Source organism: Dysidea avara, chromosome 15 (assembly GCF_963678975.1).
Source record: "Dysidea avara chromosome 15, odDysAvar1.4, whole genome shotgun sequence".
Taxonomy (NCBI): domain Eukaryota; kingdom Metazoa; phylum Porifera; class Demospongiae; order Dictyoceratida; family Dysideidae; genus Dysidea; species Dysidea avara.
In genome coordinates, this window is record NC_089286.1 from 6580248 (window position 1) to 6592527 (window position 12280).

Below are 12280 nucleotides of genomic sequence, written 5' to 3' on the forward strand. Positions count from 1 at the left end.
GAATCCATGCCATGGTTGAGAAACAAGTATCAAGTTTACCTGCATGGCCTATATGGCAGTTGTACCTAACAATTTCCAAGCCCTAATGTTGGTCACTTAAGGCTGAATTGTAAGCCATGTTCTGTTCATATACTATTCCCAGGGGTAGACAAGAAACAGGAAAAACATAGTACTTGGTAATACAAGTGCACACATTGTACCTCAAACAATGGCAGTCAACTCAGCTTATTAGACAGTTTACTGTTTCTGTTCATGCCTCTCTCTTTCATGATGTTACGAAATCACTATTATTAATGCTGACTCGTATATACGTAATTATTTTTATGAGGCGCTTATGGACTCAACTTGGGTGAACAAAACGATAGCCTTTTGATTCGGTGTACTGTAAACAAGTGAAAGGGCATTTGTTCGAGTCAGTGGAAAGTATTCAGTTCTCAAGCTATACAGCCGTACAGATAGGTATAGGCTGAATTTATTCATGATCACTTTTTAACTGCCACCCTCAGGTTTATGCCTTCACACCGTCTGCTACGCTATACTCGAGTAGATCGTCAGACACAACTAGGAAATGGCTGCTAAACTCCACAGTAAATTATTCCTTAACAAGGAAATTGCTAGTTGGCTAACTTGTCCCTTCTGTCATTATATGTACAAGAAGCCAAAATATCTCCCTTGTTACCACTCGTATTGTGAGGAGTGTCTCGTGAAGTTGCAGGAGGGATCCAGTATTACCTGTTTGGTGTGCAACCAGACGAGTGAAAATACCTCGGAAAATACCAGTACGGCCACAGATAACGTGAAGAAGTTACCAGGTCATCCATATTTGAGTAGTGTTGCAGATAAGGTGACAACAAGACAAAAGATACAGCGAGATGAAGCTATACAATGTGATATGTGCGTTAGAGGTAAACCAGCAACATCAATCTGTGTTGAGTGCTCAACTTTCCAATGTGAAGAATGTAGCGAGTTCTACAAGTACAGTAGAGAACATCAAGGTCATCACATGATGATGTTGAAGGAGATACGATCCGAGAAGAAAGATGTCACTGTACAACCTAAACCCAAACCAATGTTATGTGAGGAACATGACATGGAACTGAATTTCTACTGTGAAACATGTGAGCAGTTGGTGTGTCACCATTGTACCACTACGGAGCATCGTCTTGAGGATGGTCACAAACACAACACTGTGAAGAAGATGGCTAACAAGCAGAGAGCAGAGTTGAACAAGATGATGGAACCAGTAGAGAAGATGATTGATGGACTAGCCAAAGCACACGAGAAAGTCTCTGCCGCCAGGGATAAGATTGGGTCACAGGCCACTGAAGTTGATCAACAAATTGGTGTTTACTATGGAGAGCTGCAGCAACGAATAAATCAGCAACGAAATGATCTAATGAAAGAGTTACGTGAAGTATCTACACAAAAGAAGAAAGCAGTTTCACTACAACTAAAACAGTTGGAATATGCACAGGCACAACTGGAAAATGTGAAGGAATTGAGTGAAGCTGTGAAGAGTGGATCAGACCAAGAAGTATTGTTTGTGAAGAAACAAGTAGCTGAAGATGTGAAGAGGTTAACAAGTGACTACAACAAGTTGAACACTGAACCAGTAGAATTAGCAAATATGGAATTCATCCAGGAAAACTGGTCTATTCCATTACTTGGCAACATGTTTCATGGCAATGATTCTTTCAATACAATCGTATCATATTATCCACCTGATGTAAAGTTAGGTCAGGAGGTGAAGTGGTCGGTTGTGACCAAGGACGAGAATCGTCATCCATGCTCTAAAGGGATCAACACGATCACAGTACAAGCACAATCAAGAACAGAACTCATTACAGTTCCAATAACAGACAATGAAGATGGTAGCTACACAGCATCTTTTGTGCCTGGTCAAACTGGAAAATTGACATTGACAGTAATGCTGAATGACAATTTTAGTAGTTGCTGTACTTACCAGGTATGTCCATACTATGAACCTAACAAGATAGTTAGCAATGATGGGATGAGCGGTGAACCACGGGGTATTGCATTTGGTAAAGATGGTATTTGGGCAGTTGTGTACTATACTGGTTACAGTAGTAGTAATGATTATAATGATTGTGTATGCATATATAATATGCAATGCTATCTGATTAGGAAAATTGAGTCCAGAAATTGCAGAGATGCACAGTTTAGGGATTCTAGAGGATTAGCATTTGATGCCAATAACCACTTGTATGTGGTTGATTCTAGTAACAGCAGGGTGCTAAAGTTTAATATCAATGGTGGATATTTATTGCAGTTCGGTAAACATGGATCTGGTGATGGTATGTTATACAATCCATCAGGTATCACAGCACATGATGATAGAATATTTGTTGCTTATCAGGGTAATAATAAATGCATCGCTGTGTTCCATTGTGATGGTCAGTTTATCCACACTATTGGGTCAGGTCAGTTGAGTAGTCCTCGAGATGTAGCAGTTACCAATAACAATCAGCTGCTTGTTGCTGACAGAAGTCATCACTGCATCTCCATCTTTACTCTTGATGGTAACTATGTGGGCAAGATTGGTACACAAGGTAGTGATAGGGATCAGTTGAGTAATCCAACCAGTGTGACTGTTGACAAGAATGGCTTCATTATGGTGGTAACAGAGAATTACATTTGTGTATCAGTCTTTGACAAAGATGGTGTCTTCTTATACCGGTTTGGGTCCAGTGGCTCTAATGCTGGTCAGTTTCGACAGCCTCAAGGAATAGCCTGTAGCCCTAATGGTAGTGTTTATGTCAGTGATGGCGGAAACAAGAGGATCCAGATTTTCTCTGACTATTAAAGTGCACAATTATATGAAACAGTTTTGTAATTTAATACAAACAGACCACACACATTTGTTTTTAAAGTCATTCACTTTTTAAAATATAAAAGCACCAAACTTGGTACAATGTTTGCTTGATTCATACTATTTCATATTAGATACAGTGCCATCATGTAATACTATAGTAGGGACCACACAGGTGTGGGTGTGGCCCATGGCAAAATATCACCCAAAAACCAGCCTCACTTTTCCCTAACAACGATGAGGAATTGGTTAAGTATTAAACTAAGCCCAACCAAGCCTTCAGATCGGCCCAAAACTCTTTCAACAAGTTGCTATGATTTTATTTTAAATGGAATTTTCTATTGACTGACTGAGTAACTGACTGACTGATGCCTTCAAACAAGCGTAAATCAATAACAGCTAAGGCCACAGATTGTTTCACTGTTCGATGTCACTTTAGCCGTACACATGCCATTTGGCTAGTAGCTACTTTGATTGCATACGTGCTTTTCGAACAGTTCTTGATTCGTAATGCTGTGTAACGGGTTGAACATAGTTGACAATGAAGTGTAATAGATACTTCACTTTGCAGGTGATAATTGCCTGTGATAGCTGAGGCGCACAGCACCATTTCTTCCTTTTGATGCAATATGCGTGGGTTCACCAATTGTAAAAAAAAATTTTTTTTTTAAGTCAACAAACAAGTACATTTAAAAATTGGAAATTTCAACTAGAGTAGGGACCATACAGTATCTTGAGTACAGTAGGGATAGAACACTTCTTATTGTTTTATTTAATATTGTGTATACTTTTATTGATGTGCTATGGTCCCTACATATACTCTAGTCAGTTTTTTTGTGCACATGCTTATTAAAATTACCAATCATATCATGCTCAAACAACTTGACAATTAAACATAAAGCCAATAGAAAATGTATTGGGGGAAGCCATTAAAGTATTCAGTAGTAAACACGATCTACATAGACATGAAGGAATGGTCATACCCAGGTGTCCATCCAGTGCATTAGCTTAAGAAAGCACAGAGGGTCAAAGTATACAAAACCAAACTGGATTGTGCATACCTGTATTTTGGATCCATTAGAAACAGTTTATTTTACCATATTTTGAAACAGTTTCTGATTGCATCTGTAAATTTGAAATACATTCATGCTATTTAAGCAAAAAAAAGAAAACACAGATTTTGAATTCCATTGAATGGCTTTCTGACCAACTAGAAATGGGCTTATAATCTAGTTTAGAAGTTTCCAATCATGCCCTAAGGAACAATTTTGACTGACGTGGCACCGTACTCAGTATACCTTACTCAACTTTTACAGAGAATTTGGTACTTTTATCACAAAGTAAACAATTTCATCATTTTTTTTTGCTTAGTCACTCTACTGATTGTGTACTCGTGTCAAGAGAGAGTAAATTCTTGACTCTTATGTCAAAATGTCTTCTTTGCTAACCAGAACTTTGGAAAAGTAATGAGCCATTGCAGCGTACATACCTAGAGTTCCTGTGAAACTGTACTGGTAAATTTCCCTAGAGTTTACAACCCCTCATTCATTTTAAATCCTAACTGGTTGCTATCTTTTACCCCTTTGCATGCATAAAATGGTGGGAAATTGTAGAGGCTGCTTCTTGCACTCTAGATACTTTGACAGTTCATATATGTCTTCTTATCATTGCACCCTTGTAGTTTTCAAGGGCTAGTATTTTGCAATCAACAAATTGTCAGCAAGATTGGATAGCTGCAGTGTGCAGATGGGTATCATAAAGAAGTGACCTTAATTCAAGGATATTAAAATGCCGATGAATTAAATGCAATGCCTGCAGGTAGCCTGCATGTTATACACACTGAGGCATCCTACAATAACATGTAAAAGCTAGGGGCCTATGTTACACCCTATCAGTGAACAGTATGGAAAATGTCTACCAGGTACACACCCAAATGTTTGAAAACATACTACTATACCACTTTATTACCTACAAAGATTGTCCCACTTACCAAGAGCATTGCAACCACTACAATTAAAGTAATTGTGTATATTGTATTCACTTGTACAATAAAATAATGATATATGTAGCTATATGTGGAAAAATGTTCCAATTGTTAAATTCATTGCAAAATTAGATGAACTGTTATCAGTAAAACTGTAATTGTCTTTCAGCTGTCCTTTGTTGTTTCCTAAGCAATAGAGGAAAGGTAACAAATAGTACATACACAACATCAAAGATCCACTGAAATGGAAAATTCACTTGCCATTTTATTGAATAAATAAGTTGTTTGTATCATGCAATGCACAAAAACACCTTTTTAATAATTCAATTATGTTGTTATACCGAGATATTAGTCACAAAGTCTAGTTACGTCATGTTGTGACGTAAGATAAAGAACCGGAAATACTGTTATTACACACTATACTACGAGAAAGGTAAATAAACAGTGAAAGTCTAAAGTGCAGGTGGCAATACAAGTTCTCCTTTTCAACTTTGTAGTATTCCAAGAATATTCGAATATTCTAATGGAAAGCAATAGCGGAGCTATTCTGTAGTTGCTTGCAGCTCAGCCCAAGGCTCAGCGTGTAGTGTTTCGCACTATTGAAGCTCACGCTCCACTGAAGTAAAATTAGATCGGTTTGTTTACAAAGCTGGGTTAGCAGTACCATGAAACAAATATGTTACACTTTCCTTAGTCATTTCTCCGCCTGGTAGGGATAGCCATCTCGTGCATAACTTGCCAGTGGCACCATCGCAATTGTTTTTCCTTGTGTTTCTCTACCTCCATCCACTGTATTGGACACTTAAACGTATATCAAAACATCCAAGAAATAAACTTAGACATGCTTTAACCACTGTACCATTGATTTACAGTCTGGGGGAGAAGAAGACCTAGCTCTGCAGGTAGTATGAGTGAAAAGTAACTCTGTACTAATTTCTGACTTGCTCAGGATGGCCCCAGTTCCAGATATGACTTCCGCACGCCAAGAGCAGCAAAAGGACATTGTTTTGAAGCAAATATTTATATTCAAAAGGGATCTTTGCCAGGTGATGAGAAAACTGCTAAGAAGATATGTGCTCAGGTTGTAAATTTTGCTGTGCTGGGTGATATCTTATATTTCATTGATTCTAAGCATCAGGGAAGGAAGCGAGCACCCATCCCGCTTCATCTTCAAGAACAGATTCTCATGGAGTGCAATGGTGGAGTCATGCTGGCCATTTTTCAGGGGATACGCTCTTTAAGTCAGTCAGTCCCCAATGGTGGTGGGAGAAGTTGTGTCATGATGCAGTAACGTATTATAAAAACTGTCCTGGGTGTGCTGTAGTATCTGCGGTAGGAAGAACTAATAACCCCCTCTTCATCCTATTCCAATTAGCCGACCATCCCAGATTTGGGGTGTGGATATAATGAAGCTGCCAACAACTACAAGACACAATCATTGTGTCATAGTGTTACTAAGTGGCACTAGTGTTTGCTGCTCCTGACCAGAAGGCAGTCAGGATTGCTAAACTACTTGAAGAACTTATTCCTATGTTTGGGTGCCCGGAGCCACTCCTATCTGACAGAGGTACAAACTTGCTGGCAACGGTAATGCAGGATGTGTATAAGTAAGTTAATGGGTATTGCCAAATTGAACACGACTACCTACCACCCACAATGTGATGGGTTGGTGGAGAGGATGACCCGGGCATTAAAGGCAATGCTGTGCAAGCAGTGGGACACATATCTGCTGGAGTATTATTGGCATACAGTGGAACCTCACTTATCCAAACACTTTGGAACCAGGGGTGGTCCATAAGTCTAAAAAGTCCATATCTCTGAAACTGTGCTTAAAATAGTATAAAGAATTTTTAAATAGTATTTCAACTACCATAATAGAACAGTCACTACTCTAATAGAACAGCTGATTCTGTGTTTGTCTTTAGTACGTGAATTGGTTGTGACTATAGTATGTTCACGTTGAGCTGAATCCTGAAAAACACCTAAAAAATAAAAGTGGATTTTTTCTCAACCGAGTTAACATTTCAGCCAACCAGATGATTATTGGTAACAGCAAAAGTGTCAACATCAGACATGTACGGGTTGGCTCCATTACAAGTTCGGGAAAGGGCTGTAATGGACACTGTACTTATATGGCTTCCCCATAGGAAATGTATTATGAAAATTTTGATTGGCCGTAAATATTATGTCAAACATCTGAACAAAAAGATTTCAAAATATTTTTAGCGGATCAAGCAGTACTACAAATGAGCCAAATTTCAAGATCATGTGTAATTGCATCCATGAGTTATTAAATGTTTTTGAGGATTCAGCTCAACGTGAACGTACTATAACATACAGCCCACTCAACAGCACTACAAGAGATATTATGATCGAAAAGCCAATCAGAGGGAGGTACTGTAAATTGGGAGATTGGGTGCTAGCCTGGTTTCCATATGAATAGTCAGGTAGACTGAGGAAACTGTTGAGGCCATGATACGGCCCTTACATATGTATTGATCACTGTGATAACACCAATGTGACCGTTGTGAAAGTCTATTTCCTTGATGAAGGTGCTATAGATGAGAGTCTCCCCTTGTCCATCACAATCACCAGTTGGGTTTTACTGGTATAGAGGGAACTACAGATGTCTGGGAAGGATTCCACAATGGCTCCACCGAATTTTAGAGAATGCATTGCCAGTGATGTTAGACATAGCAGAAGGTTCAGATCGTGTGGAGGATGGTGATGATCATGTAGACAGTACTGATGGTGAACAGGAAGACCCATAACAAGTGGAAGAGATCTATGATCAACAAGAGGAGTCGCTATCGGTGACTTGAACTTGGATTCACTTTTTGATGAGTAGCCTAACTGTGGGATTAATTTCACGGCTGGTATAGGGATTTTGTATGGGCAGTGAAACAGATATGATGTTAGATTAATCGTTGTGATAATCAGGATTAATAGTGCGAACATTGTAAATAGGAAGGAGTAAAATAATGCAAGACAAAGCCGAGCACTATTTCCTTCCTGTTTACAATGCGAGAACTATTAATCCTGAAGCCATTCGTCCTATTACAATTAATCCGACAACCATAGTAACTGTTACTAAACAACAGAAAGTCAAAAAATATCCACTGCAAAAGATTGATCACACTTAGCAATTGTTGTCTAGCTATGGTCCAAAATGATGTTTACCTTAGCAACGGTTATGTAAGCAACCGCATTGCAGCTATGCTATGGGGGTGTCTATCACTATGGTAACACTAGTCAAATCGGACATTTACTTCCAATAGAAACACATCGTACTGTTCTAGCCAATCAGATCAGTATTACAGAATTTTCAAACAAGTATAATACTAATTCTATTGACTAATTGCTTGACATATTTCAATCAAGGTGCTATTGAGAATTTTATATTGTAACACATTCACTTGTCGGATTAAAACAGAAATCAGCACTTACTAATTAATTGATTGTAAGTTCTGCTGATTAAAACAAAATAATAACATACTTCCGTAGACATCCATGGTGTTTTGGAGCTGGACTTTCTGTAACGCTTGGAACTCAACATGGTACTCCTGTCCTTAACGGGAGACAGCACTCTCTTCTGGTTGGGTGTATCGGGTATAACAAGTACACCTGTTGGGGTGTGTAATAGTTCACTGTACTATACATACACCAATATAGATATATGAACATTAAGCATCAGGTAACTACAACACAAGATATGTAGGGGAATTGCACATACCCGACCTCCTGGAAATCACTTAAACAGATTTTTTTAATAATAAAATTTAATTTTGTCTGTCTGACCATCAGTCTGCCTACTCGCTGGTCCCTGAATGTATCAACACAATCCATTCTCAAAACGAAGTACTCATCATTTAGCTATTTTATCACAAGCTTACATGTGCTTTATTTATGTATCCTCTACAGGCACTGGTGTATGGAAGGCTCACTGAAAAGTTGGGCTACATTCCTGTAAAACCACAGATAAACAACTTTGGTTTCTGCACCAACCTGTTAATAGCAACTTTTAATCCAAACCTTACCTAGAGTCACTGAACCTTTTCGGCTATTACTTTTTTTTGTTTTCTGCCACCCATTTTATGCAGTGGCACATTTATATCAACTAACTTGTAGTGTTGGTATAGACTACCTTACAACATAGGAAGTAAGGCATGCCAAGGCAGACAAATCATAGATGTGTTCATCTGTATGATTGTCCATTGTGTTGTATTAGAGTATGTGATTTTTGAAAGTACTTCTTTGCTACACACTTAACACTATCTAGGTTATACATAGGTGTGCACTGGTATTGCACAACTGCAGCACTAGCCATGAGGTTTCATAACCACTGCCGAAGTGAATAGTGAAGATGTACAACTTGCGTGGTAGGGAAGGTACTACTACTACTGCTGCTGCTGCTGCTACTGCTGCTGGTGCTGGTGCTGGTGCTGCTGCTGGTGCTGCTGCTGCTGCTACTACTACTGCTATACTACCACGGAATCTGCACAATAGCAGATTTTGGCAGTATAAACATTGGCAAATTGTCCATTCTAGTGGTACTGATGTTTAATACTTGATTCCAACATGAGTTTTAGAAATGGTCCAGCTTGTAGGGAAGGTAAGATATGGAGCTATCATCTCAAGAGATAGCTTAACATTACAAGCATCCATTGCAACTTCTATCATAACAATTTCAAAATTTTTGTATGGATATAGCCAAGTCATCAGACTACTTTATCATGAAAACTGACTGCAAATCACTGCAACAAAACAGGACTATATAAGCACTTAATAGCAAGGGCGATGCAGCCATGTCAGCAATGGGCACCATTTTTCAAGTAACTGACGGTCACTATAGTCATTATCCATTGTCTCCAACAACAAAAAATAGATATACTTCAGAATCCCAGCAGATAGTGTCATGTGCCGAAACAGTTAAACATTTTCCTTCTCTAATCAACTTAAAAGCTTAAAATTAACTGAGTATAATGCATGTACATCCTCCCCTAGACTTTAGATTACAAACAGGTTTATTCAGTGGTTTCTATTAGCAGTGTTTACCCCATTATCAACTGTCATAAGTCCGGTCTACTGGTAACAATTCGCGATCAGCTTTCACAACGAAGTACCCCAATGAAATGGTATAACTACATGAAGTTCCTCTACATACAATTGAATGGACTTCCATTTATCCAAACAAATTCAGTCTCATCATGCAGTTTTTACATAATGCAGGTCCTACTGCATGATGCCCCACAGTACATTACAATGCTAACACTGCATGATATTCACTATAATCATCAACATGTTGATCACCAGATGGTGTACTACTTGACTGGGGTAGCTCCTCAGTGTCAGAGTGATCCAACAAATAAGCTCTTCTTGTCCTCTCGTGTAGACAAGGACTAGGTGACTGTACCACCACAATATGAGTAGTACTATCTCTTCTTGTTACGATTCTATCATGTACTTGTGGACTAGGGGACTGTAGTACATTATCCCAATGTGAGGTAGTTGTATTGTTACTGGTTGATCTTGTCCTTCTACTGTGAGGACTAGGAGACTGTAATTCACTATGAATAGTACTAGTACTGGTATCAGCCCTTCTTGATCTCCTACTACTATGTACACGAGGACTAGGGGATTGTAGTACACTACTCCAGTGGCTAGGATTTGGACTGGTGAGCTGAGAGTCATCGATGAATGAATCACCATAGTCATACTCATCTGTTACTCTACTGGACTGTACATATAAAATGAGTTACCTATTCAAAGGTTGACCAGTACAGTGAAACCTGAGATTCCTGAAGTGGCTGTATTGCATACATAGATCTATTAATACAAAAATGACATGTTTTTTGGGACTTTTAATCGACAGGTTTCACAGTGCCAAAAAAGTGAGTACACAGCTTACATCAACAGTTTACATAACAACCACTACAATAACAGTTGACTAGTACATGGCTGCAAAAACTATCTGTGGAATAATTACATGTGTAGTACATTTAGTGATAACATATATAGTAACCTTTTTTTGCTAATATTATTAAGGAGATACACAAGTTAAGAAAGATCTTCCATATAAATAACATATTTGATGATACATTCCTTTATTGTTATAATACATTACAACAGATTTGATAGTGACTATCACTCAAACATATATAAATATAAGATAAATCATACCTGTAAATGAGGGGCAACACGAGACAGGTAATCCACTATAGTCCCTCTGATGTCAGTAATGACATCATCATCATCATCGTGATAGCCATTCCTGTCTGGAACTCGGACTTGTCTAGGTGGGGTAGTGCCAGCTACACAGACCTGTGTCAGAATAGTAAGGAATTATCACAATTAATATCACTGCAGCAAACCATAAATACAGTAACGCTCACTATCAGAAACAGAAGTGGTTCACGATGTGTACAAATCTTCATTGATACGTCACAAGACTCACAACCTTTCTCCTTTATCATTTTTAAAATGTATTTGTGAGAGATTAAGTTTTTTTGGTGCCCTTGTTAGTGAGGTGTCCTGAGTTCCAAATATGTGTACAATAACACAGATGAGAGTCAGAGTCAGGTAGGCCAAGTATCCCGATTCCTGATTTTAAAGATACTAAAGGTATGCTTCTGTATTTGAGAAGGAAGGCAAATTCACTGAAGAAAGATCATTGGTAAATTCTTTCAATACCACAATGTAAACAAACGTCTGTAATTCAGAAACCCTCCCGTGTAATGAAACAAGGATTTTTGAACTCCCTATGAGCAGGCAAACACAATGATCCTCAGGATTTATCCATTGGAGTGTTAATTCACCAACCAAAATTTGCATACACTTTTTTCTGGAGTTAGCATTCTTTTACTCATTGTTTTATGTATTTTACTGCAAAAGTACTATTGTGTGTAGATCAACAGTTTTCCAAAATTTGGTCACATTATGTTTATTTCCATTAATAGAACAATAACTTTTATGTCATAAAATTACATTAAAATGCCCCTTGCTATTGCTGAGGGGCACCTATCTCCTTTAGAACAATAACGTTTTTATATTGTGCTTGCTCTTTTTTCTTGTAAAAATATGTCTATCAGAACAATGTAACTGATAACTGTTCTATCATATATGACTGTTGTATAAGAGTGACTGTTGTATTAGAGTATATCTCAGGTCAGCCAAAGGGTGTGCAGCTAGCTAGACCAATAAGGGGTGAGGTGATCTTGTTTACTGTTAAGTATAGCTAGATTGTTAAGAGGTGGGGTCTCTGTAATCTATCGTTATTAGTCCACCTACACCTTTATTTGAGGGGTGTGGTTCGAACCTATCTCGAACGAGATCCCAATAGTGAAGTTGCAGATATCTAGATAATGTACTCTTATAGTAGCGCTGGGACTGAAGCGCTTCTGAAATCCAGCTCTGATACAGAAAATTAATATCTTGATATGGTTTCGTTGGATGAAGAAGACAAGGAG

General features: G+C 38.3%; 3 protein-coding genes across 3 annotated transcripts in view; 2 read left to right on the forward strand and 1 right to left on the reverse strand.

Annotated features, from left to right (window-relative positions):
• LOC136245822 (ubiquitin-conjugating enzyme E2 G1-like) overlaps positions 1-12280 on the forward strand; it is a 124879-nt gene that overhangs the window by 29366 nt on the left and 83233 nt on the right. The window lies entirely within an intron of this gene.
• Positions 368-2915, forward strand: LOC136245796 (tripartite motif-containing protein 2-like). Its single transcript, XM_066037273.1, has 2 exons — positions 368-459; positions 507-2915. The coding sequence occupies exon 2, from the start codon at positions 569-571 to the stop codon at positions 2822-2824; it is 2256 nt and encodes a 751-aa protein (XP_065893345.1). The 5' UTR covers positions 368-459; positions 507-568; the 3' UTR covers positions 2825-2915.
• The window catches only part of LOC136245819 (uncharacterized), a 104749-nt gene continuing 97265 nt past the window's right edge, over positions 4797-12280 (reverse strand). Inside the window, exons 3-5 of the mRNA XM_066037293.1 lie at positions 10995-11135; positions 10101-10551; positions 4797-5000 (exon numbers count right to left, since the gene is read on the reverse strand). Of these exons, the coding sequence (XP_065893365.1) occupies positions 4900-5000; positions 10101-10551; positions 10995-11135 (693 nt within the window). The 3' untranslated portion in view covers positions 4797-4899. The remainder of the gene's footprint in view (positions 5001-10100; positions 10552-10994; positions 11136-12280) is intronic.

Coding starts and splice junctions, on each gene's coding strand:
- LOC136245796 (XM_066037273.1), top strand. CDS start 569: ATGGCTGCTAAACTCCACAGTAAATTATTCCTTAACAAGGAAATTGCT.